Raw genomic sequence first — 27,944 nt, 5'->3', positions numbered from 1 at the left:
TCGATGAAACTGTCATTGTCAAAGAAACGTCAAAACAATGTTTGTAAACTAGAGAAAGTGTTAAAGTATACACATGTGTAGAGATAGTGCGTATTTCAGCTTTCACTTATTGGTTTGTTATTAAAAGGAAAAGTTTGAAAGATGGTCCAATAATTAAGAAAGGAAGATTAAAACGACAATGTTTCTAACCTTAGTTTTAGTTTTCTTTATGTTGAGTAGTGTCGCTACGAGTAACGTCACAGATTTGCAGTTTATACCATGTAATGAACTGGATATAAAAAATGGGAAGATTTCACTTGAAATAAGTGACGTTTCCTTTGTACAAATAGCCACGATTCGATGCCAACCTTCCTTTGATTTATACGGACCAGATAAATTAGCTTGTGTAAATGGAAATTGGCAACCGGCAGCCCCAATAATTTGTATGGCAAGGTGTGTTTCACCTCCATATCTTAAAGATGGTAGTGTTGAGGTTGAAGGTGATAAAGCTGATGGGATGTTTAAAAGAGGATCTTTGGCAAAGTACTCTTGTGCTCCGGGCTATGATTTGATTCCATTAGAAAGTAAATTTAGAGAGTGTAAAGATGGAATTTGGACTGGAACAACAGGATTTTGTATTGGGGTTAAACGAGAAGGGTGTAAAGCACCTGAACCTTTAAAAAATGGATATTATGTTCATGAAAATGTTGATAAAAGTGGGGAATATGGAATTGGGGAAAGATTGCATTATAGTTGTAGTAATGGCTATGAAATTTTTGGCACACCAATTCAAACATGTTTGGTTGATGGTACATGGTCACCTAAAATTCCACCAAAATGTATTCCTTTACAAGGTGAGTAAAGGTACAATTTTGAGACAAGCATTTAATTGTTTGTTGATTATTTTTTTGTTGTGATTTGTTTTCTTTTTTATATTGCATTAAATTAAACAAATGAGTCAAATTAAACAATGATTCAAATTTTGTTTGTTTCTTTTGTTCCAATTACAAAGTGACCTTCACGTGTTTATTTTAAACACGATGTTCGTTGTATCTTTTCCGCGAGAGATGTCGCGTCGAGTCCGGTCAGTTACAGGATCAGTAAACCTTATTGATTCGCCAGTCGGATTACATACTCGTTATCGACCTGTCTCTGTCCTTGTGCCGTTCGGTTTTCAACGAAAAACGTGTGTCATAAAACGTAACAAGAAGTTGATTTCTTGAAACTTGGTGGTCCTCGATGGCTGGACAAACGATCAACGATCGTCTTCTAGCGGCTAAACATAGCTTAGCGGGACAAGGACTCGCCAAATCGGTATGTAAGGCCACGACGGAAGAACTGTTGGGCCCCAAGAAGAAACATCTCGACTATTTAGTTCATTGTACGAACGAGCCGAACGTTTCAATACCACAAATGGCTAATTTGTTAATTGAACGATCGCAAAATACAAGTTGGGTCGTCGTATATAAATCGCTCATTACCACACACCACATCATGTGTTATGGAAATGAGAGGTTCACGCAGTATTTGGCTTCAAGTAACGTATCGTTCCAGCTGTCGAATTTCGTAGATAAAAGTGGAGTTCAGAGCGCTGTTGGAGCTAGGACTGGTTATGATATGTCGCCTTTCATCAGGAGATATGCACGGTATCTAAATGAGAAGGCGTTGTCGTATAGAGCTGTGGCATTCGACTTTTGCAAGGTAAAACGTGGGAAAGAGGAAGGTACGTTACGCACAATGAGTGCTGAAAATTTATTAAAAACACTTCCTATTTTGCAAAATCAATTGGATGCTTTGTTGGAATTTGATTGTACAGCAAATGATTTAACTAATGGTGTTATTAATATGTGTTTTATGTTATTGTTCAGGGATTTAATCAGATTATTCGCTTGTTATAATGATGGAATCATTAATTTATTAGAAAAATATTTTGAGATGAACAAAAAACAATGTAGAGAGGCTTTAGATCTTTATAAAAAATTCTTAATCCGCATGGATCGCGTCGGGGAATTTCTAAAAGTCGCTGAAAACATTGGAATCGATAAAGGGGATATTCCAGATTTAACCAAAGCTCCAAATAGTTTATTAGACGCTTTAGAACAACATTTAGCTTCATTAGAAGGGAACACTCCGACCGCGGCGACGAATCAAAAGAATTTAAAATCCGGCGTTTCGGTTTTATCAAATACGTCAAATGCTTTTGGAACAGCAGCTAATAGCCAAATAGACGATACTATTAAACAACAAGCTCTCTCTGAAGAAGAAGCGGCATTAAATCAATATAAAGCTAACGTTGGTTCTCCATCGAGTACAAACCCGTTTTTAAGCTCACCAACTAAACCAGCCACAAACCAACAAATTTTAGATTTATTTGGCACCGAGCCAGTGGCTCCAACAACAACATCTCAACCATCCAAAGCTATCGATGATTTACTTCAACTTGGAAATCCATTTGCAGATATGTTTTCGGGTGCTCCACCTCAACAACAACAACAACAACCAGTCCCAGTTCCTCCAACTTCAACAACAGATAACCTTTTCGATTCATCTACTTTGGGAAACGATTTCTTTTCCTCTCAATCCACCACCGTTGCCCCAACCAACCCCGCAAACAACTTTTTCTCAAATGGATTTCCTCCACAACAACAACCTGTTAGCGCAGTGGGACAGTTTTCGTCGTCGAATTTAAGCGGAAGTTTATTTTCAACCAATGAACCTTCAGTATTTGATCCTCTTGGAACTGCAGTTCAACCTCAAGTGGCGCAAGTGCCTCAACCTCAAGCGAAAAGCCAACAGAAATTACTTACGGGTGATTTAGAGTCGAGTTTAGCATCGTTGGTAGAGAATTTGACTATCGATACTTCTGGAAAAACGAATCAGTGGAATTCCCCAAAGAATCAACCAAAGCAAGCGGCCAATTGGCAACCACAACCGATGGCTGTTACAACTGGAGCTATGTATCGGCCTATGGGACAACAAATGAGTGGTCAACCAATGGGGGGACAATTTCCTTTGGGGGTAACACAGCCGGTTATGGGAAGCCCCCGTTTAGGAAATCCTCAACAACCGCCGCCTAAACAAGAAGTCCCTTTCGATCCATTTGGAGATCTGTAGTCTAGTTAATTTAATATGTATTTATTGTAAAAAAAAAACAAATCATTGAGCTTGTTTTTTTTCTTTTGTACTCGTGCAATTTAAGGTGGTCAAAGTTCACATGCACAGGCTGAGTTTAGTGCCAAAGATTATCGGGTGGGTACAATAAAATGTGAACTTTGGCACAATTGAAAAAAAAACTCAATTATAATTATTATTCTAATTGTTACTTGGAACTTCTTTAAGGTGTCAACTGCTTTCTAGTATATGATCTTGATTATTTATTATTATTATCAATAATTATATCAGTTTGTTCTCAATATTGCATAAGTTCTTATATGTATTTGTAAATAATTTAGAAAAAAAAACATCAAATGAAAAAATGATTTCTAAATCTTCTGTGATTATATTTTATTGTGATATACATTAATTTATTTACTCATTTTAATTGAGTGATAGAGAGAGAGAGAGCATGTTGTCATCTTAAGATTTAATCTACACTATATATTTCCTATATATCTTATCTGTAATATTTGTACATTCCATAAAAGTAAGATCTATATTATTTTGCCACTAAATAATATTTTTTTATTGCGATTCTTAGGATGCTAGTCTTTAATTTCTCAAAAATAAATCAAGATTCAAGTCAACTAGTGATACCAACTTGTTCCTCTAAGTATTTATTATTTAATTTTTTGTGTTAATGTAACAGGGCGATTTCTAAAAAATATGTGTTTTCAAAAATAATTTAATTGAAATCTTCCATTGGCGAATAATTAGCAGATAACGTCCCATTTATGTAAATAAATCGTTTTGTTTCCTTCATTGTTTACACACACGTCATCATAATACACCGCTGTTTCATGTAGACAAAGTATGAATTGTAGCACGTCATATAGAGTCACATCCGGATTGTTGTTGCGTAAATGTTAACGGAACACAACTTGTATTAACTGTATCATCGAGCCTTTAAATAAGGCTGCACCAAAAAATCCCAAAATATCATTGTTAAACGTTCCGTAGAGATTATAGTTTACATTTTAGCAACAATAATATAATCAGTATATGACAATATATTAAAATCGATTAAATTATGAAGATGCTGTTGATTGAACAAAAATATAAACAAGAATGAATAAATAAAGCTTATGTGTTGATCTTGTGTTTTACTTTTTCTATTTTTAATAATTTTAATCTTTGAAATTTATTGTAGGAATTTATCTTTGAAAGTATTTTAGAAATGTGCGAACGAGGTTTACTATGAATTCTTTTAAGCAATGTAAGTAATTACGGTTGTTATTGGTATTTGGGTAAATGTTAAGTTGAACTAATGCGTAGAAACTTGATTGTGAGTTCAGTTAGCACACCGTTTTAAGAGAAAGTCGAAATGGTTTTGATATCTGCAGGTACAATAACATTTGAATTTATGTAATTAATAATTTTAATGATTAATTTTCTATTTTTATCATTCCCAAGTTTTATTTTGACCTTTTATACGAAAACTTTTCCATATACAATGTGTAAGCAATGAAAAATGGATGGCGTCGTGGACATGGCGGGCCCGCAAGCACGGGATAAGTCATCCGGAGGCTCTGGGCATAAAGCATTAATTTATGAAACGATCAAAGCAGATATTTCATGCGCGGGACTCGGCCCCAGCGCGCGCGTCCGTATTTTGTACAACAGGAACACTTCCCAGTCGAGCGGTATTAATATTATCTGCTCCGCTAAAGGTTCTTCGGTTTCGGGCCGAAGAACTGCCCTCCCACGTAGAGTGCGTGCAGGAAACCGGCACTGCCATATCGGCGGTCATATCAAAGGAGCACTTGATATAGAGACGGCTACGATCTCTATTGTGGGAGGCATAATGTTCATGTTCCGTTTGGTGTTTATCTCTCAACTTTTATTTTATAAAACTATTTTTTTTTCGTTTACAATCAAAGTTGATTCTTTAAAACATTTTTTATCTGATTTCAACTAAACGATAACTTTTTAAACCAGAATCCTCGTAATCGTCGCCTACGTGTCGCGAATACGGCGCCGCGTTCCGTCCTTTAAATTCCGGATTTTTACACCCTTTCGTAGCAATAAGATCCATCAAACCGATGGGGCGGTGTAAATAAACGCGACGACGTCCGCGCCCACGGTGGCGAAGCGGCTTTCGCCATTACACAGAAGCTCGAATTTATATTATCCGTTTTATGTGCGTTTCGTCTTTAATTGGTCCTTGATGCCATCTGCAAGATAAGATCGCGGCAGATAACGTTCATGACGAGGTCATATCCTGGTTATTTTTACAGAGGGAATGCCCTGTGCGAAACTGCAGACCGTTCCTTACTCCAAAACGAGACCTATAGGCTATTCAGTTGCATCCGGATCAGAAGTTGAAGTTACATGTATGGACAGTATTTTTGGTATTCTACCTTGCTCCAGGTCGTCCAAATTAAAATGTATTGATGGAACATGGATTGGGACATTACCAGATTGCAGTAAGATGATTTATTAAAATTTTAAATTTTATTTCGATTTTTATCACATTAAAATCGCCCACTGCGCTGCTAACCGTAATCAGTTAATTAATGATTTCGTTTTGCAATCGATGCAATAGATTCTATTTACAAATAATCGTCTATTTAATAAAAAATAATAATTTAATTCTTTATTTCAGTTAAAATCTAAATATTATGAAGTGTGGTAAATCACTTTACAACCATATTTAGTCATAAAACACTTTACGTATTTGTACTGGCGTTTGATGTCTCGAATAAAAACGATTTATAGAATTATTCGATTCCTTCTTTTCCAAACGAACATAAGTATCATTGTAGCAATGAATAATTGGTTCTTTGTAGCTTCATCACCGCGCCTTCCTGCATTCGATACAAAGTAATGAAATCATTAGCATTGGTAATTGTAGATTTTCCAGAATAAGTTATCACGTATTTTCAGAAAATTATACACAGCATTTTATTATCGAACCTAAGACGGTCTACAATAAACATGAAGCGAGTGCGATAGAACCGTAGAAGAGTCGATTGAATAACACGAAATGTTATTGATCACAGCGTTCATAAAAATTATTCAAAATGGCATAACAATGTGAAGAATCACGCATACATAGACAGCGATGGAAATAACAGGATTGGAACCACAAGATATAAGAAGAAGTACACAACGTTTATTTCAGGCAAATCTAATATGAGCTGTAATTTTAATAAACGATATAATTGTACTATAACCCTTACGAAAACTCAATTGGGACTTGTTGTCATTAACTTTGAAGGCGAATACAAAAACGAAAACACTCCGTTGGCTTATTTCCAAAAAATGGTCACTTCAGATTTTTGTGCTGTAATCGCAAAAAGTTGCAAAAATACACTTTGTGTCAAAAGTTTTTGAATATCCATAATAAAATATTTGTTGGCAGAAAACAAACCTAAATCTATCCAATAATTCATCATTGTGACGATGATAGTATGCAAGATATATAGAAGAATTTTGCAACTTTCAAACCAATTGCTGGGAATGGAAGTTTTCCAAAGTATTGATCGCTTGTGGATAGGGTTACATAATAGCAATTGAAAATCTAGTACTGCTGCTTAATAGCTAATTGTACAATGGCTACCATGGGTCCTTTTGAGCTTAAGTTGAGGTGGCTCTCACTGCAAGGATACATACAATTACGTTGTAGTTATCATAATTCCACTCAAAGTCGGCATAAGACTACTCTGTAGAAACGTTTATACAGTAGACGGGTGAAAATTGAACGTCCTACTGGATTTAAGGTTTTCTATCCCCGCACTAAACCACAGCAAAATTATCTCGGATTGATAAAATACTTCATGGTCCAAGAAATTTGAATGTATCAGACAACTCTGAGTAGGTTAAGAACGGTTTACAGAAAAAGCTGCTCATGATAATTAAATTAGAAAGAATCAAAGTATTGAGATGTACAAATCTTTATGGAGTGACGAAATTCCCCAAGCGAATACAGCAACACTAGTCTCTTTCAAAAAACGCTACTAATTCTTGGTCTCGCCATCTATAAGTAGAAGACTTGTCAGCTGAGAACGGAAAAATCAACGTTTTGTACCTTCTCTCAAATATTACTTCTGTTTTCAAACTTTTTAACAATTCTTTTATGCCATGAAACAGCTCCTCATGATGTGTTATAGTCTTTAGAAATGTTTGGACATGAATAGAGACATATAAATGTTTATTTCCAAAGTCTTTATATTTCGAAGCGAAACTTTACAAAATGTGCTGTTGTAAATTGATGCTATTTTTGCCACCGTATTCTTATGCTACTGGGTGTATCTATATTACAAGTAGGAAGCTTCTAGTAATTATTAGTAATTTTTCTACTACAGCCATTTATTAGCCATTTTATTATAAACTAATTGTTTTGGTTATTAAAGTATTACTAGCATCATAATGCACATTCATCGAATATGCAATTCATTATTTAGTTTAATCCGTTTCTTGAAATAATAAAAATCGACGAAATAGGTGAAAAATTTGATATCAAACTGTAAATTAATTAAGTTACTATTTTATTATTAAACATAACTTTAATATTAAATATAATTTTAATGTTTTAGGCTCCAGAGAATGTGAACCACCACCTAAAGTACCTCATGCAACAATGTTTAATTTAAATACTCAAAAAAGTGATGTGCTAAAAACACATTTTACCCATACTCAAGTTTCGTACAGTTGTTATCCAGGTTACGAAATACGCGGCCAAGAAATTTTAACTTGTAATTCTGGTTGTTGGGTACCAAGAGAACCTCCTATTTGTGTAAGCGTGGAGGAAGCGTACTGTACGTTTTGTATTACCTATTTTTTTCACTTTTTAAATATAATTAAATTATTTTTAGTTGAATCACCCGGATCAACAAGCAGTCGAATCTTAGCATCTTTAGCCAGTGGAGTTTGTGTACTGTTACTTCTAGTTGTAATTTGCTTAGTGGTGATTTGTAAGAAACGAAAGCCGCTTTCTAGAGCTGTATCTATTCAGCCAACGGTTCCAAGACCCGATTTAGGTGATCACGCTTCTTTGTTGCATCCACCAGATAGATTGGCGTTGATAGCTTTTGCGGATGGAATTCAAGCGGCTCAGGTACGTCGTTTTGTTACTTCGGCTTCTTTTGACGGGGGTTCGCTTCGCGAGGCCAATATATCGAGCGTCGGGACGACATTCGGACCCGGACGTTGACATAACGGCGGACATTTTCGCCCGTTCCACGGAAAAATGGGCTACAAGTGCCCGCTGACAGCCCGACAACAACATATTATGGCGACTGTGGTGCGGCTTAACGCTTACAAACTTGCAAATTGTTGAATCGCCCGCTTTCAATAAGTCATAATTCATAAGGGTTGAGAGAATGTTGTATAATTTTTAAAAAAGAAACCGTGATTAATAACTTATTTATGAAACGATTTGATATAAATATAAGATTATTATAAATTAATAAAGGTAATTGTGTAATAATTGTCATGTCGGTCAGTTTTTCTTACTGGAGACTGGTAATTGCTTAATGAGAAAGTCGGCGTGAGTAAAAAACCAAACTGAGCGAACCTCATTATGGTCTAATTAAGTGCACATTAAGGAATGTCAACAAACGGTGACGTGCCGAAGGCGATCGAACGTGTTAAAATTAGGTCTTTCTCTTTCGGTTCGTCTGCTGATGGGAGATATTCGGCACGAGTAACAGTTATCAATCGCGCGTTCTGTGCTTTTACCGTTGATGGTGGCTAAACGTTCGCGTAATTGCGCGAGAGGAGCCGTTCTCGCTGCTAATAACGGTGTCATCGAGGCATATTAAAAGTGCCGAAAAGCGATGAAAAAGAAAAAAACGTTCCGGCGGGTTTTCGGTTAAAGAGAGAGGAGTTAAAGGTGAAGTGGTGTTAATTGGGAACTGTTATTAGTTAAAAGAAAATTTAAATTAAAAAAAAAGTATATTGCCGCGTAAGGTTTCTTAGAATTCTTAAACAAGACGTCGTCGACGTAAACTCACGTATTTTTTTTTTTTTAACTTTTTTTAACAAATCTCTTGGGCACAATTTTAACCCGTTCAATGTCAAACGGGCTCATTAGGCAATAGTAAACACACGCGGGCTATTTGCGGTCCTCTTAGTCCACATTCGTGGCGGCCTCGAGATTGTATCGGCGCTTATCGGTACGCGATCGTGCGATTCACCCACCTGTCGCTGTTCGCCTATGACTCATTGCGAAACGACCATGGTACAGAAACTCTATGACTATATATGGCAACGGGTTCGCCTAGATAAGCACACTCCGTTTTGTTTAATTACTCTTGACGGACGCACTTTCGCTCTACATTTAACGCCGCCAACGTTATAAAGAAATAATCGGAAGAAAGAAAAAATAACGTATCGTTGTAATTAATATGTAATGCGTGTGTTGTTTAAATTGATACAGACGGGGTATTAATATTAAAAAGCAATAAAATAAAGAGATGTTAAGCGAGGTCGATTGTCGGTGGACGTGTAATCGACATTTCAGGCGGGCCGCGGGTTGCTCACGCGCCGGTTCTTGGGCCGCCGGCACCGCAATAAACGCGTAATTAATAACGGCGATTTCTCCCCGTTCGCTAATGCGACATTAAATATACGTTTACGAGCTTTTTCGCCAAACATTAAGCCGAACAAATTCATCGAGCGCAACGGCCCCAGGCTATTCATTTCGTTTCGTCTGCCTTTGCACTACTTTACCGGTATCTTTATACAAAGATCTAGATTATTTTTTTCGAATCTAGTTGTACTGCTGTTAATATTGACACCTTTAATTTTCTTTATAATATGTCAGATCAACGCTTTTTCTTTAATTACGTTAAAAAAATGTATTCATCGCAGGAGAAATCATTTAATTATTTCCACCCCTCTTTTAAACATCCATCATTAAATTCACTCAGGTAATGCTGCTTCTATTCTTTGATTTAACAGTTATATTATTTTTAAATGTGTTTTATTCCAGAGAAGCTGGCTGATTACTGCTCTTCAAATTGAAATCTTCGTAATTTTTCTATTTTTGTTAGTGTTGTTTATATCGTTTGTCACGAAGAAACCACAAAGGCGGGAAGGATCTTATGATGTCATCATTTAAACTTTAATCATTGAAATTTTTTGGAAAAAATAAAATTAATTGTTTTATATCTAATTACATTACATAAATTATATATCGGGTAGGCCAACCAACCTTGACCCGTGACCTTAAAGATATATGTTTAATGTCTTGCTCGGTGAAATGTCGTTTAGATCCTTTGGGGAGATAAACTGTGATCCAAAAATCTGATACAATTAACAGCAGGGTAGTGGCATAAAACATGCTCAACCATCTCCTCGTCCTTCGCTCATAGTAGGCATTCAATATCGTCGGCTAGGCCTAACAAGTCTTTAATCGGCAGTGCAAAGACACCTATTAGAACTTTAATGCGGTTACGAGCAAGTCTTAAAATATTCCCGGGTTTGGCAGTGGCGATGTTGATAAACAGCTTAGCGGTCTCATTCCAGGAGAACTGGTCCACACTAGGCGAAATCTCTCTTCAGCCTACAGTCCAAACCTATGTTTGGCCATCGCAAATGATACCACCTGCTGACTCTGGCGCTACAAACGCTTTAGTGCGCTAGTTCATCTGCCGATTCATTGCCAGCAACCCCATAGTGACCTGGGATCCAGATCAGAGAAACCTTGTTATCACAACTCAGTTTGTTTAAAGTGCTTTTACAGCCATTAACCAGAACCGCCACCGTTTTCACGGCCTGCAGCGCCTGGAGAGCGGCTTGACTTTCTGAAAAAAACGTATTGTAATGTTCTTCACTCCTCTCTCAAAAAGGATTTTAGCACCCATGTCAATAGCAAATACTTCCACCTGGAATACAGTACAGTACTCAGGCTGTAAGCTTGCTTAATCCGTAGTGTCTGAGAGTATAAGATTTAATATTGAATACAACATTTTGTGGGTCATTCTATAGAAGGCTTTAGAATAATCAACCAAGCACAGCTGCTTCACATAATCTGATCGGTCGCAGGTTAGCATAGGAATTTGATTTTTTCCAAACGTGAGGAAATTGACAATATCTTTTATTTGAGGAATTACATGTGGACAACAATAATTGATCATTTAAGTCCTACACCATTGCTTCTTATTGCTTTTGTAATAACATTCTTCATATAAAAATGTACAAATCAATGTCACTGGGTACACTCAAGGAGGTTACGCTTGCGAAATACTTATTGATTTGATACGCATTAGCTAGATTCTCAGGAATGTTGCTAGCTACACGGGGTATAACTCCACATTTTTTCAAGCCAACCTAAGTATTTGTTTGGGATTGTATACAATAATCAATAAATAATTCATATACAAGGTGATTCTCAACCTATACGCATAAATTTACTTTCAAATCAAGAATACATATTCTATGTTGTTTCTAATATTTTCTATACACAATTGGACTCGCTGAATCCACGATGTCCCACTAGTGCGACCTAAACCAAGGTGTTGGCGGATTGTCTCGACACCAGTTTGTATCTGATTTCGTAATTCTTGCTCAGTATTAACTTCCTCAGTATTGATTTCCTCAGCTGTTTTTAGTACTCTAAATCTTTTATAAGCCTTATCACAGGTTTTCTGCATTTCTTTAGAGGAGCTCCGCGTACCCTAAAAGTTCTGACTGGAGTGTGAACATCAAAAAGTGTCGGTAAGAGAGTATTTTTCAGTTATAAGAACCCTCTCACTTCTTTAATAAGCCAATACTTTGGTCAGAGTCTGATACATAACCATACTAGGACGAAAAAGTTCAACACTGATGATAACCTCAAAAAATTGTCTTAGCTATTAATATCTGTTCATTCCTTCAAATGGTTGGGTATGACACCCATGCTAGCTATAAAGATGTGACACTTCCGAAGTGTATAGTAATATAGTCCTGCTCCGACCCCATACGGCGTTGTAGATCCATATGTGAATATCTGCCTGAACCAAAGAATATTGGTTTTCGATCCAGGGCCGTTCAGGTAGTACAATCTGGTATCGATTACTAATACTGATCCCGTCAAATATGACATCATTAATAGCACAATATCAGTGCTTATAATGTCTTCCGCCGCCCATTGGTAGGACATATCGGAACAGTTTTGAGCATATTACTTAAATCCGTAAATGGTAGTTCTAGCCACATTCTCTATATGCAAATTCAAGGGAGGTAAGCTTTCAAGAGAGGCAGAACATTCATTGCTAGAGTTGGCGTTTTGCTTATCGCACCAGAGATTGCCAATTCAGCTACTCCAGCTACTAAATAAAATTAATTGTTTTATGTTTTATATCTAATAGAAAATCAATTGTTCTTGTATCGATACAAAACCGACCGTGGCATTTTGTTGGTTTAAATGTCACATGGTGCTTTTAATTTATAAGCGTATTATCATACCCACAAGACCGCCCCTTTCATTAATCTAATAATTTTTCCGAAAACAATCTTTATTGTTTTCGAAGGGACAATTAATTTACGCCATTGTCCCCCTTCCAAATAAATCCTTAGAGTCTTTCTCTCACTTGAAAGGTAAAGTTACTCGTTTCCTCCTAGTTTATTTATCGCCAACTACACTGCGTTGGCGGGCGCCTTCAATTGTCCACGTTCGATGCACGATTGTTTTACTCGGAGCCGCCGCCGCCTCCCCGATGTAGACTAATTGCGATTTATCGCGCGGAATTGTTTTAATTGAATTTCGGTTAATTACGTCTGATTAGCATTCGCACCTCGGTCGCCCTTAATCACAATGCCGTTTCGCGTTAGGGCCTTTCAATTAGTGCGCAAAAACCATGGGATTCCATAATTCCCGTGGGACAGTCGTAAATAACGCGTCGTTGAACGGTAAACGCGCTCCTGTATCGCTTAACCGCTACGCCTTGTTAATTGTGAGGACCGAAATGGGGAAGAATGTGCGCCGACAACGACAACCTCTGGTCCTACCGTAGGAATGTTGAAGCTGTCGCTCCGCGTAACTGTATTTCCGATCACTTTTTTAGTTATTGACACAGTGTCATTCAAAAAAAGCTCATAAAATAAATTTAAAAAATTATATGAATCATTAAATTGATATACAAACGCTTGGTATATTTTACGATCGTGTTAAATACCGAAAGCGAAGATTTCCTGCACGCAGCCTCTGAGTAGTAGTAGTACAGAATTGAGAGATCATTCTGAGGTTACGTGGGTCTGTAACGGGGCCCGATCGTGAGTAATACCGTTAGAGAGACGAGAGATCTTCTCCCTTATCGGCGTAGCGTTATGTGGGTGAAAGGCGCGTCCGAGCCGATGTTATCCCCATGTTTCCAATACAGTTTTATATATTTTGTGGCCGGTCGGTTTCCCGATACGGACGTCGCGTACGCGTCTAATTGGGCAAATCAGGCGATTTAGAATCTGTTGAGGTCCATTCTATATGGCGCTGCAGGCCGTTTATGCCGTGTACCCATTCGTCATTATTGCGAATTGACATAAGTTAATGTCATTGCTAGTTATGGGTAATTACGTGAAGGAAAAAAAAGGATTAAATAAATATAAAAGTAGAGTTGAAAAAAAAACAATACAAAGAAAAATCTATTTTTAGTTAACAGGTCATGTTATTACTTAACAAATATTACATCGTCTGATGAGTAGAATTTCAGTCAACCTTTTAATTTTTGCAACCACTCCGAATAGCGAAACCAATCTAAAACAGGTATTTAAACGCTTATGTACATATGTAGCATATTTATATATGCGATGTTTCATGTAATTTCAAAGATATCAGGATATAGCAAAGCGTGGTTTGGTGTGTATCAAAATGATGGTATTTGATTGCAAACACCTCGAGGCTACTTGTTAATAACATTAAAAAGGATATTTTCCAGAAAGTTTAGAAATTGAACAACGTTGATTGGTGTGAATCAAAAAATGATGTAATTGACTAAAAGCATCTGAATAACGGAAATATCTCACAAATAGATTATATTTTGATTTTGTAACCGGCATAAAACGATTCAAGTTTAATTTTTAGTTCTACTTATCTTTATTGGTGAAATTGATAATTTTAGAGAGTTTACAATTTGATATGTAACCCCCTGTTGTGATCCAACACGTGTGGTCCCGAGGGATTCACATTAATTTATATTCTACAGTCGCTCGGCCGGTAAAATATTATTGGCGTGTTCTCGGGTATATGATCGCAATTCAGGCGTCGCCGGAGCCTGGTGCATTGTATTTTGATATCGAAATGTCGTCCGGTATGAAAAATATCCCGGCTTTCTGCAGACGTCGACGCAGCCCGATGCAGATTGTGATTTACCGATTTTAAATTAAGGCCGTCTTCTCGCGGAAACGGTCGTCAAAAAGTTTCTCTTTTTAATATTTCTTTTTATTAATACAATAATTTTTCTCTTGTAGCCGGTGTTGCCGACTTATGAAGAAGCTGTTCGGGATTCTCGAGGATTCATATCAGCCAGGATCCACCGACCTCATTGGCCTTTAATAGCCGCGAGAAGGTCCAGGAACTCGCCGAATCCCGACAACATTCACGTGAATCGTCAGGGATCGTTGTAAGTTAATTAAGTTTTTCTTCTTATGTAAGGAGTTGTGGTCACTTCTACCGTTTTTTTATACTTATTGTAAACCGATCCAATTAAAAATGCCGTGTGTTAACTTGCAATAAGCGCCAATTGGGTCTTTGTGGTGTGCGGTTATCTTGCAAACGTGACTCTTTGGAACGAGCAATTCGATTGGCGGCAACCGCATTTGTGGTTATGTCGCGTTTGCCCCTTTATGTCCGTTTCGACAACAGGTGTCAGAAAGGTGTAGTTTAGTTATGCAGTTAAAAGAAAATTAATAATTTATGTCACAAATGTAAATATCTTAAGTGAAAACCTGTGTTGTATAAATTTAATTTATGGAGAGAAAAAAGTAAGAGGCTTGCAAATTTCTTTATTTAGTTGCATTCAATTTACCGATAATCCTCTTAAAAGAGCTGCTTAACGAAATGAGTAATTATTGTAGCCCGGTCCCATTAAGCCGAACTAAAACCAGGCATAAACCCGGTCTCATTAATCCGGGCGCCTCATGGCCATAAACGCAAGGCGTCCGAAATAAGTTATAAATATTCATATTAATAATCGATCACCGCGGGGCGATCCGAAACGAGGAAGGTCCTTTGGAATCGGCGAAAAAAGCGCGTTCAAACGATAAATCGACTGGTGCGAGCTGAATTATTCCTGCGGTCGCATGCCACCGGCCCGAATCAATATGCTCTTGGCGAGGCACAGCGGCTGTAATTGCCGTATTAATTAGCCGCGTACAAGATCTGCGTGTCACCGCACAATATCATAATTCTGCGCGGGGGCACGCATAAAGCAGTCTCCGGAGCTGCGCCTGTTCGGAAACGAGAAACCTGGATTTGCTCTTTGCCGAGGACTGGTTTATTGGCACTTCTTGAAGAATGAAAAGAAAAATAATGATTCATAAAAAAGATTTTTTTTAAAATCTTAAAAGATTGAGGAATGAATTTATTTTTTATATCTTATTAAACAATACAAGTACAGTAAAATCTCGATATAATGAACTAATATGGGGAAGGGAGTATCTATTATCGCCAAATTCTTTGCTTCTAGGTTAGCTTTAGTGTTAGTTTTAGTTTTACTTCAATGAGAAATATACAACAATCTAACTCTGAATAACAACTAACACTAGCGTTAGAACTAACACTATACTTAGAACTAAAAACATTTTGGTTTAGCCGTACGGCTCTTAAGACGGCTAAATGTGATTCTAGTTCTTGGTCTAGCGCTGTATAACAATTAAAACTAGCACTAACAATAGATCTAGAACTACAAAATTTCGGATTTAGTCGCGTTTCTTCAGATGTCTTCAGAATGTTTCTAGTTCAATGAAAAATATACAATAATCTAACGCTGAATAACAACTAACACTAGACTAGAACTAGAAACGTTCGGGTTTAGCCGTCTTAATAGACGTACGGCTAAACCCGAACGTTTCTAGTTGTAGGTGTGCTGTTAGTTCTACTTTTCGTTCATTAAAAAACAATGTAGCGCTGAATAACAATTAAACCTAGAACTGCCGTGCTTGATTTATACATCATATACAGTATGTCCACGGAAATAGGCAAAACTTTTTTATTTTTAATTTTATCGAAAAAAGTTAATCTTAATAAAAAAATTTGCTAGTTCTTAAGCGGCCCTTACACGATCAATAGTATTGACAATACCTTAGCATATTGATAATAATATTGACCGTGTAAGGTGAAAAATTTTATTGAGGGTAAATATTGATTTTCGGGCATCAATATTGAAAATTGGAGGGTATATGGACAATACTATTAACGGTGTAGGGTTGGTGTCTGTGAAAAAGTGCTATCTACTTACAGAGAAACAATACTATTTATTATAAACATTAATTGTTATATTTTTACATTTCAAAAGACTTATTCCAGATGAGTAAACATGTTGTTGAAACTGACAATTGAAAATTGTCAACAATTATTTCAGAATATTTTTATAAATGTCAAATAGACTTTTTTAAAGAAATTGATTTTTTAGTAATTTCTAGCAGTCATAGATAAAATGCTGTATATCACACGTGGGCTAGAGCATAATTACAATACTCGTGTCATTACACGACTCGGTCTACGACCTCGTCGTGCAATTCTTCACTAATTGTAATAATAACAAAAAACATATGTTATTTTAACCCAGATGATGAACTCAGTTCAGTTCTAGCCGCGTGCCTGTGAAGAAGTGGTGAAAATGACCGACCTATTAACTGACGTTGTTGACGTTCAACACGATGGAGATACTGTTGGTTCATCCAGTTGGTTCATGTCTTATAGAACTCATATAAAGGTTTAATAGGTTTCTATTACAGTTTTGCTGATAGTTGCTAAGGACATTATGACAGAAAACTTTAAGTCTTCAAAATTTTTTCCTTTGACCAAGTCCCTAGTCTAATCTTTCCCTAAAACTTCTACTTTCTCTGTTATTGCTATCCTGTCTTTTCAGTTTGTTAAAGGTACTTTCATCTATTTGAAAGTAGTTCTTGAAATCATCAACATCGCAGAGGCTGATTTCTTTCAACAGTACTAGATGAGAATATTCATCTCTCTTCTTGAACCATTCTTTCATCCAGTGTTTGCGTTTCATTCGACGAGTAGTTCAAAGCTCCAAAATAACAGCTAGGCTTTTGTACGATTATCCATATTTGGAAGGGAAAAACCGGCAAATAACCGAGTAAAACTACGTAGATTCACTGTGTTCGTGGTAAAAATGTAACTTATTGAGCAAACTTATTGACAATAATATTGATCGTGTAAGCTAGTGAAGTATTGAGACTGGTTACCACGACGATTGATGGTTGTATTGTCAATACTGATATTGTCAATACTATTGATCGTGTAAGGGCCGCTTTAGAGTGAGATTGGGATAGAAACATTTAACATAATTTATACGCGGTGTTCAGAAAATTGAAAAAAACGTTAAATGGTACAAGAGTAAAGTGCATTTATTTGAGAAGATATGGATATAAGTTACTAGGAAAAGTTGTTCAAGGTAGCCTTTAATAGCAATTTTCAAAAGAATCGGCCTACTTTTATTTATTTGTGATCATTTTTGTACTAGTAGGCGTTGATTATTTACCGTAGTATTATCAGCTTAAAATGCTTACTTTACAGCAAAAAATGTACTTGGTGTAATGTTATGGGAAAGGTGAAAAATGTTATCGTCGAGTTATTCAGGAATTTAATGAAAAATTCCCCAATGTGTACATTTCTGAGACTACTTGCCGTAAAATAATTTTGAAGTTTTTAAGCACTGGGTCATTGTTGCGAATACCTAGAGAAAAGAAAAGATACGATGAAAATGATGCAAGCACTTTGCTGGTGTTACATTCAGTAGAGGAACATCCGAAATTATCATTAAGAAGAAGAGCTGAAAATCTCCAATTTGTTAAAAAGTCCCAAATTCAGAAGATATTAAAACACAACAAGGTACATCCATACAAGTCGGCCATGAAGCAAAACGTTTGGATTTTTGTTTGTGAGTTGGCAGTATGGAAAGAGGATTTCATAAGAAAATAATGTTTTCTGATGAATCAACTTTTTGACCAATGGTGTTCTGGCTTCGCAACATACACGATATTGGAGTAACTCTAATCCGCTACTTGTAATGCGAATAGTTATTTAGCTATGTTAAGAAATTTCCTCGACGGTGAATTAGACAATTTTCCATTAGAATACCGCCGTTTATTTTATTTTCAAAAAGATGCCCAGTACATTATGCGGCAACGGTTAGGCAATGCTTAGACCATACGTTTCCAGACCACTGGATTGGGAGACAAGGACCAGTTCAGTGGCCTCCTGGGAGTCCAGATTTAACATTAATGGAATTTAATAAATGCACTTTACTCTTGTACCATTTAAAGGTTTTCCAATTTTCTGAACACCGCGTATAAAATTATGTTAAATGTTTCTATCCAAATCTTACTCTAAGAACAAGCAAAATTTTTTATCAAGATTAATTTTTTTCGATAAAATTAAAAATAAAAAAGTTTTTCCTATTCAACCTTTATGAACATGGAATGGAGCAATTTGAGGAATAACTCGAGTTGGATTCATAGATAAATAGATAACGAGGTCCGTTATATTGAGGTTTTACTGTAATACTAAATGTAGATTTTGACTTTTACGCGGTTCAATAAATTATAAATTGATGTATTGTGGTTCGATATGTTTCAATATATTTCAATACATTTCCTATTCCTGTTACATAAATAAATTATTATACGATATAATATAAAAATCGCGCCCAACCTTTAAAAGACGAATGAATTGTAAAGACGTAAAATTTCGAATCGGTAACAAAAACGATCCGTTAGTCTGTTTAAAGACTGATAGATCGAACTGGTAAAGTCTATAAATCAAGCCACGTGTTGTTTGTTCACAATTTCCTCGGCGATTCTCTTTGGTCGCCACGGCGAGAGAATCGCCTCTCGTGGAGGCACAATGTGCCTTCTACGACGCCCACGCCCCTTCTTCCGACGATAGATCGAATTACACGCTCGCGGCAAAAATCGCCGCCTACTTTATCCCGAGATGCATCGTCGATCGATGAATCTCCGCATAAATCCCAATGGGCGGCCCTGATGATATAATTAGTGTTATTTAGCTCTCCAGTCAATCGACGTTTGGCAACACAGCCCCATCATTGATGCTAATGGACTTTGAGCGAATAAACGTTTCACTTATCGTTGTTATTTCCACATTGCCTTCATTAACGATTAAAACCCACGACCCAATCTATTTGTTTATTTTCTTATATCCATACAATGTCACTACAATGTAAAGCCATATTTTTAATGGGGCTTCAGTTAAAGATCTTAAATGCAAATTAAAATAAATTGAGACCGTGTACAAAAGCAAAAGAAAACGACGATGTGATGATTATCGTACTTCTTGCATTACAAAATGAAGTTGATGAAAAAACTTCTTAATAAATGTTAGAACGTTTCTCACCACCCACGCGTCCATCAGCGCTACAAGCAAAACGCGTTACCGTCGTTGCGCCTTTAACAACTCCTAGTCTAGATTAAATTGCCGTTCATTTAGCAAACGTCGGAGATTGTAACGACGTTTGTTTCGCGAATGAGCGACACCTAACGATGGTGGTAAAACCGCGCGTGAAAACGGGGACCATTCCATCGTTACCAAGAAAAAGTGGCACGTAAAAACGGTATAATTGGGAATAAGATTAAATTAAGCCCCGCGGCGACGAGGTTGAAGAATTTTAAGCGGACGAATTACGGTTTAAAATGTATTTAAAAAAATGTAATATCGAGAATTACTCTTTATAGCTCTTGTAATGGTGTGCACTCAAATTGGGATGGATTTAAATATGTAAATAATTGGATAAAAAAAATCTTGAATATTAATTCCTAAATCTTGAGATTAATAATAAAATCGTACTTAAAAAAATTTGATTGTATTAAATGTGAATTGAAAATCAGTGGCAGTGATGCGGAGAGCGGCGTTTCTCAAAGTTATTGATATGCGCGTATTATTCGGTCCGCCTTAAAACCTTTATCTTTAAAGCCGCGCGCGTAAATCGGACATTTTTAATTAAATATTAACGATCGTAAAGGCGGGCGACGATTCCGGTTCAATTAGAGGGAGACCGCGACGATAAAAATCAATCCGCCGTAAAATTAATATTTATTAATTTCGGAGCCGATCCAACTTTATATTCATCCCGGTCCAATACGCGTTGTCGTCTCGTCTAAAATCAAACGCACTCCGTAAACGGCTTTTGCATTTTAATACGGTAATAAAGGCTGTTTATCTCGCCAGAAAATAATCGCTCAAAGTGACACAATCTAAGCGACGATCGGCTGTAATTGCGCTAATGCACGGCCATAAAGGCGGGCGTCGCTTCGCGTATCAATTTGACGAACATCAATAACGACGCCGGGACAGCCGGATTCTTCAGATAGCGCATCTACACGCGCCGCGAATTGTTCGCCGAGGTGCAAGTCCCAACTTGTTCGCCGAAACAATTACGACGGGCGGCGTCGTCATTGCCGTGTAACCTCTAACGATGAGTATGACTCACAAGCTAATACGACGGCGGTCGCCTTTATCATTAGGAAGATGATGGATGCTCGCGTAATTATGTTTGCCTGCTGAAAGTTTTATTTGCTCGCACGCGTTTGCCAGGACGAGTGTGGTTATCATCTGTAGTAAATCGTGCGTAATTGTAGTCCATATTTGGAGGATCGTTGAGATACCTTGATGACAACGAACACGTATTTAAACATTACGATACATTACCTTTCTAATAATCAGTTTTATATCGTTTTCTTTAACATGTTAAATGCTACGTGAATGTCGCCGTCTAAAGTTGGATTTGTAAGGTATCGATTATCATCATTCTTACCCACAACTTCCACAACAATTAAATTGTTAATGTCGATATTAAGGAGTATGTTGAATAACGAGATGGGGATGATCTTGAGAAAGGCTGTGGAAGATGTGGAATGTCGTGGTGATAATGATGATATCACTTCCGACATATTAGATCAGAAATATAGGTAACGATACTTAGAGATAGCAAGAATTGATAAGTGATAAAGCAGATGTTGAGAAACGACAGGACAGTGTTGGAAGATGTCAAAAACAATGTTGAGGGATGTCATATACACTGTTGAAGAAAACCAGAGACACTATTGGAATATATTAGAGTTGACATTTTGTCATACAAAGGAAGTTGTTACGGAAGACAATGAGATGACGTTAGGGAATTGCTCTGCGAGTGAAAAAAAAACGCCCTCAACGCATTATCAAGTATTTTTTCGCGTTGTTGTTGTTATTATCAACCACAACGCGTTGTGCGTTATAGAAAAACAACTATGACGCGATGTGTACATCTAGCAACCCAACGTGCACAATTTGCAGTGCTCACAAACTGAGCATTCGTATTCAGTCTTGTTTTATGGGTGCGTAAAACGTTTTGGTAAAACATAAAACGGTGAAAATGAAAAGTTAATCGAAAAATCTGAAGGACTTGGTCAGAATTTTCGTTATCACTGTAAAACAGAAGATTTATTTGATATGATAGAAGCTGCCCATGTAGTAACCGGACGCAAACGAAGTAGAGGTAACTGCTTAGATTTACTATAGTAGAACCCCGATTATCCGTGCTCCACGGGACCGGAAAGGGCGCGGATAATTGAAAAGCACGGATAACAGCACAGAATAAAAACAGAACTTAAGTAAGATAACTTAGAATATATTTATGTATTTTACGTCAGTTATTCTTTCAAAAAAAGTCTGTCAGTTCGTTACTCGCTTGACTAATATCATGTTATCAATTTCTTCGTCTACACTCTCATTTTCGGATAAATGAGGCTGCGTTGTACTAGGTTGACCCAAAACTTCTTCAACTATATCGTCGTTGTGATTTAGTTGTTTCTTCCTCACCAGATGCCAAGACTATGCTTTCATCTTCCTCCAGTGTCATTATATTGTAAAAAGCTTTTTAATAGTCGTATCTTTCACTCCACTCCAAGCATTTGCCACTGTGAAAATTGCATCTTTGATCGTCAACGATTTTCAAAATTTCATCGGGTCAACTTCATTCAACAAATTCATCGCTAATTCATTCCGGTAAATGCATTTCATTGTCTTAATGACACCCTGATCCATTGGTTGTGCAATTGATGTAACATTACGTGGAAGAAAAGAACAAAGAAACTTCTATCGGCAGACTTGCTTAGAATTGCTTCATTGGATGAGAGCGAGAATTGTCCAGAAGAAGAAGAGCCTTTTGAGGTACTCCTATCACAGTCAGTTTCAGTTTATAGGCACCAGACGCGTTGGCACAATACATCACTGGTATACAGTCTTTACCTTTTTTATATCCTGGTGCAATTACCTCATTACTTGCGGCCAACGTTTTAGTAAGCATTGCCCGTAGTATAGCCCAGTTTCAATCTAAACTAGAGAGCTCAACCTCATGGACCCATAAAAATAATTTACGTCTTCATAGCAGAGTTTCCAGTTTCCGGCGATCGATGAGAAATTAAAAAAAAAATTAATGAACATTTTATGGCACGGATAATCCGCAGCCTAGGTAATCCGCGCACGGATAATCGGGGTTCTATCTGTATTACTATATTCACTGGATTCTAAACTGTACCTCTATTTGGATGCCTACAGTCAATCTTTATTTTAACATTTCTTCTGAAACTTTAAGCGTGTACATTCGCGAACTAATACGTTATAACTAGTCTTATTGCTTTACTCTCTTACCTTTTCAAACTACTTAAACTACAAATGTGTGGTAAACAATTTTTTTTTCAGTTATGGAGGCCGAAATTAATAAAAAAAAATACTGCAATGTCACTAGAGTTGCAATTCAGATTTAATTATCGCGTTGTCAACAATGCCAAGGAAAGAAAAAATTATACAAAAAGAATGAATTCGATTTATATTTAATTATCAAGATCACCTGACCAAGTTTACAATTCTGAAACTACTTAAAACTGAAACTGCTGAAGAAGTCGGTTATGCCTTAATTGATATATTTTGTATGTTTGGAGCTCCATTTATTCTCCAAAGCGATAATGGGGAAGAATTTTGTAACCAAATACTCCAAAATTTAAAGGCCTAAAATTAGCACATGGGAGACCGAGTCATTCCCCCAAGCTTCTGTTGAACGATCCAATCAAGATGTGAGAGATATGTTAGCATCCTGGTTGCTAGATAATAATACAAAAAAATGGGCGGAAGGGTTAAGGATTGTTCAAAGCAAAAAAAATCGTTCCTTTCATGAAGGAATTAAAAAAAGCCACGATTAACGAAGCCATGTTTGGTAGCTTACAACGTATTGGACTGGCAGATTCGTCACTTGAAAAGGATGTATATGAATCTTTAAATACAAAAGAGGATTTAGAAAAAGTTTTGGTTGGAATGGTTCCAGAACTTGATAAAGAAAAAGAGAGTAGCATTGATGTAATTCCATGTGAGATATGTGAAAATTATGTCTTGATTTCAGTTTATGGATATTGAACGTTGTCCATAACGCGTTGTGCATTTGCTCACAAAGCAATTTCGGTTTTTGAGTGTAACATAAACATTATTATGAGAATTGTATTGAAAATTCGAAAAGTATGTATTACTTAAGGCCAGTTTTGTTAATGATTAGAGATTTCGATAAGGTTGAACATAAAATTGTTGGAAATAATTGTTAAACCCGTTAGTAGGTGATTTCGTAGTTGATTTACATTACATCACTGGCAGTTTATTGTCGATGTAATACCATTAAAAGGCTATATATTTTTATAGCTGTCGTGGTAACGAGAGCACTTACTTCGGGAAAGTGCCGTGTGGGAATCGGTTTCGTGGCCCGTCGTTGAGAGAAGAGGGGAAAGCGATCGACCAGAGGGAGAGCAGCGTTATCAGTTTGGAGACCTTTCGGAGACGCCCATTAACTCCCCGCGTTCTTCGGGTCCGTTCCGAGAACGGCGCGGCGTTTTCAATTAGGTCCCCCCGAACGGGCGGCCTTACGACTCCCGTAAAAAAATTACGGCGGCGTTCCCGGGGCGTCCCGGCGGGACTAATTAAAATTGTGGCGTTATCCGCGCAGATAGTGGCCCGATCGTAAGTCAGATTGCCCCGTCCGGCGAATTTTACGATCCGACCGGCTCCCGCGCTTCAAAAACCGCTACGGTCCGTCATAAAATCCGTTCCTGTCGGCCCAGACCTGCTTCGCATTTTAGTTAATTTAATACAAATCCATTCCCAAACAAATTTTGTTGAATTTTCAACTAGTAATCCCATGATAAATCGTATAGAAAAAAAGTCTTATGATATTTTTATAATTGATTGAAATTTAAAGACTAGCATTTTTTTTTTATGATACAAGCATCTGAATAACAAGTAAGTTGTAGATGTGTTATTAGATAGCATATACATCCCGGGAATGATAATAACGCAAAAATTGAGCGGACAGACCATTCATCCATACCTCCCGGTACAACATTACAATATGTAGGCTCCATTAGATGGTATCGGGCGGACATCGCGATGCATTATGCATACACATGCCGTGTGTAATTCATCACGAGACCTCAAACGACACGTTCATCGGTGGGGTAACCTAAACTGTAGAACGTCTTTTTCTTTTAGTAAAGTAAATTTTGTGATGAAACACGATATTCGGAGAAAACGGCGGGCATTCTCGATTCATTTACTTATGGGAAATCGGGATGGATCAAAGGCCGAGTTAAATGGGTCTCCCTCTGCGGGTGGCGAACGGCAAAGTGATTTTTTGAACGCGACGTTCGCGGAAACGTCGGGCGTTGTCCTTTCTGCATTTTTGTATAACGGCCGCGGCATCGCGTCGCGTTCTCGGAATTCGCGTAATTGAATCTTAATGCGCGCGCTATTTATATGTGGGTTAATGAAGGTGATTTATACGCGGTTGGGAAAAGGCAGTAATATGGGTATTTAGCGCCAATTACACCAAATCCCTAACCGTTTTAATACGCAGATGTTAACTGTAAAATTTTTGCACCTGCATGAGCAATTCGACAGTAAAGTTCACGGTTTACAGCTTGAGAGGCGATTTTTAGCGAAGATATATCGATCGTTTTGATGGTCCTTTTTTGTATGTTTCAGTGCATCTCATTCGGCCAGTTTAAGATCAGATCCCATGGGATCCACGGATACTATGGCGGTTTCAGAAAATTCCACTACGGTTACGTTAGAGACGGTTTCCTCGCATAGTGGATCTCAACCAGCTTCCTGTAGAGCCCATTGCGGTAGTTTGGCGTCCTTCGATACCAGCTCCGTACTTAACAATGAGGGTAAGTTTTGATTTTAATTTTTTTCTTTAGATGGTGTTTTGGTATGTTATGTAGGAGTCCCCCTTTTGGAGGAAAATGAATTGGAGGAAGTCCAAGGCGATTCTATCTCTTTGGCGATGGAGAATAGGTCCATGACCGATAATAGCTCTTTTAAGCTCTCCACCGGATCTGATATTCACTAGTAAAGATTTTACAAACGTTACAAAATAATAGCATATCTCAGCTTTTCTAATAGTTTAAAGGATAAAGAATATATGCTTCATAGCTGGTGTACATTTGTAAAAAGTTTAAATGAATTGTTAGTCAGTGTTCGACCAAAGCTTTCGAAACGTTTAAAAGAAAATAATAATATATTGTAGTCTAGTCGATATTTTGTAATAACGTTGACTATACAAAAACTTTCTTCTCTTCTCTAAGCTGTTCTCTCCTTATCCCCTTTAACCCAGTTAAGTTTGAATATAATATTTCATCGTTATGAATTCACCTGTTTATTCACCCCACAATAACCCTACGAATATTATCGACATTATTTTCCATTCTGTACATATTATAAATAAATACATTATATAGTATTATTAAACGTTATACGGTGCCTAGTTTTATATTGTGATTTATGGATAAATTCCGTCTCTGTTCCCCTCGTCCCGTAGGTGTTTAATGCCATGCGGCGCGTGGGCGCGCGCGAGGCGCCCTCTCTTTGTGTTTAGAGAACTAAATTATAGAAAATAGACAATAAAGTGCGGACATAAATGTGGTATTGTGGTTTTATTTACGCTCGCTCAAAGACCGAACTCAACTTTGCCCACCCGCAATCCCCAACCGACCCTATTCACCTCACATTTACGCCCCGATTTAGTTTAATACTCTCCGCTTTATGTTAGTTAATGATTATGAATACAATGTGAACCAGGTATTTATCGTCGGGCGGACTCTCTGTTGGGATTATATGGTAATGATATTCGCCGTTTTCGATTCATTCGCGATTGTCCACGTTTTCTTATTGTTTTCTTCTTCGAGAATTAAAAATTGTAAATAATGCGTTATTTATTATCTTATTGATTAACTATTGAAACGGAAAATTTCTATCTAGTTAGTATTAATAATGATGTTACTTAACGATTTAGTCGTGTTACTTACGCCGTTATCGAGTTTCTCGTCTACCGTAGTAAGTTGAGTATGGTAGTTTTTATTAATTTAAGCCATGACCCGACATTAGCCGGGCCCTGCACACCTCGATTTATCAATTTTCCCGTCCAATAGGCGTCGTGCTGGTCGTGCGGCGGGCGCGTCGCGTTCGTAACGAGCAAACTGCGTAAAACTGTCGAAAAGCCGGGACCGTTTGACCCCGCTTAATCATTCATTTTGCAAAGAACGCGGCAAACAGTTAAGTTGATCGCGATAGTACCGTGCAACTCTCCCGATCGCAACGGCATTACAAATTACAAATTTAATGAACGAAAGGACGGATATACGTGTGCGAACACGTGCTGGCGTTCGTCCAAAGTTCAGGTCGGTCCCGGAACGGCTCTTTGTACCCTATCTGCCATCTTCGGCAGTTTGTTTAGGTTCCCTACCGGCGTATGTATACGCGATTCTTTTTAATGTGTAGCTGATTACGCACATACCACCCGAAGAGGCCGGGCTTTAATAACGTGCTCGTGCCTAACCTTACCTAACGAAGCCGCGGCGAAATCGGTAGCTTTGCCTATGGGAAACGTCACGAATCCGCGCGATATCGCCGTACCGATTTATTTCGTTAATTAAGTCCGTTTGTAGCCCGATGGGAACGCATATATCCGCGTCCTAATCGAGAAATGCCAACGTGATCAACCGAACGTAAACTCAAACGGTATTGCGAAGTTTACTCCTTTACACATCTTTTCCTATAAACCAACATCTACACATCCATAGTTATGTACAGCAAAAAGAAATTAACTTTACCGATTGCACCGTATTGAACAAAAATGGTGGGACTTAAAGTAATAAAATACCTCTTTTGGAAGAACTAGCATTGTAATAGGTTGATTTTCTGCGTTATATGGTTGGCTGATTGGCTGATTGGGTTGAGTTGTCTATAACCTATACAATAGACTTTCTAAAAATATCTGTTAGCGTTCAAGTGTATAATTTCTTATACTTACAATATTCTTTTTTTTTAATTGTGCTATATATTTGATATTTTAACTTGTATCTTACCTAGATATTCCAAAAATGGATAGATAAATTAATTATAAATAAATTTATAAGTTCCATTTTGGTCACACTGGCAATTAATCAAATCCACCTGACAACAACTATATAAATGTTAAGTAACTAATAGTTTTAGTACCACTCCTATCTTTTCACACGTCTTCTGCTGGTATTCTTACTTTAACCATTCTCTTCCCCAATATGGTATGGTAACCACTTTTTTATGTAAAAAATAACCAAATGTAAATTTA

At 37.3% G+C, this 27,944-nt stretch overlaps 2 protein-coding genes and 1 long non-coding RNA gene across 4 annotated transcripts; all 3 read left to right on the top strand.

Moving 5' to 3' along the window:
- The first annotated feature begins 16 nt into the window (after positions 1–16).
- Positions 17–26,258, top strand: LOC111429014 (sushi domain-containing protein 4-like). Of its 2 annotated transcripts, XM_023064802.2 has the most exons (7): positions 17–833; positions 5,373–5,561; positions 7,674–7,895; positions 7,953–8,194; positions 14,527–14,678; positions 25,316–25,503; positions 25,558–26,258. In XM_023064802.2, exons 1-7 carry the CDS (start codon positions 179–181, stop codon positions 25,683–25,685), a joined length of 1,776 nt encoding a protein of 591 aa, XP_022920570.2. In that variant the 5' UTR covers positions 17–178; the 3' UTR covers positions 25,686–26,258. The 2 variants fall into 2 exon arrangements, with proteins under 2 accessions (XP_022920570.2, XP_022920571.1); XM_023064803.2 differs by lacking the exon at positions 5,373–5,561.
- Positions 1,082–4,229, top strand: LOC111429013 (phosphatidylinositol-binding clathrin assembly protein lap). Its single transcript, XM_023064801.2, has one exon. It carries the CDS (start codon positions 1,219–1,221, stop codon positions 3,091–3,093), a length of 1,875 nt encoding a protein of 624 aa, XP_022920569.1. The 5' UTR covers positions 1,082–1,218; the 3' UTR covers positions 3,094–4,229.
- On the top strand, positions 9,058–10,255 carry LOC111429015 (uncharacterized). Its single transcript, XR_002708142.2, has 2 exons — positions 9,058–10,010; positions 10,073–10,255. It is a non-coding gene; the product is annotated as an uncharacterized lncRNA (long non-coding RNA).
- Positions 26,259–27,944: the final 1,686 nt, after the last annotated feature.

The sequence above is a fragment of the Onthophagus taurus genome, chromosome 11, assembly GCF_036711975.1.
Source record: "Onthophagus taurus isolate NC chromosome 11, IU_Otau_3.0, whole genome shotgun sequence".
NCBI classification, from domain to species: domain Eukaryota; kingdom Metazoa; phylum Arthropoda; class Insecta; order Coleoptera; family Scarabaeidae; genus Onthophagus; species Onthophagus taurus.
This window is presented reverse-complemented; position numbering and strand designations above follow the sequence as displayed.

Excerpts from the sequence above, each read along its gene's own strand:
- LOC111429014 (XM_023064802.2), top strand. The coding sequence starts at position 179 with ATGTTTCTAACCTTAGTTTTAGTTTTCTTTATGTTGAGTAGTGTCGCT. Across the intron at positions 834-5,372 it reads AAAATGTATTCCTTTACAAG|AGGGAATGCCCTGTGCGAAA; the intron begins GTGAGTAAAGGT and ends TTATTTTTACAG. Across the intron at positions 14,679-25,315 it reads GTGAATCGTCAGGGATCGTT|TGCATCTCATTCGGCCAGTT; the intron begins GTAAGTTAATTA and ends TGTATGTTTCAG.
- LOC111429013 (XM_023064801.2), top strand. The coding sequence starts at position 1,219 with ATGGCTGGACAAACGATCAACGATCGTCTTCTAGCGGCTAAACATAGC.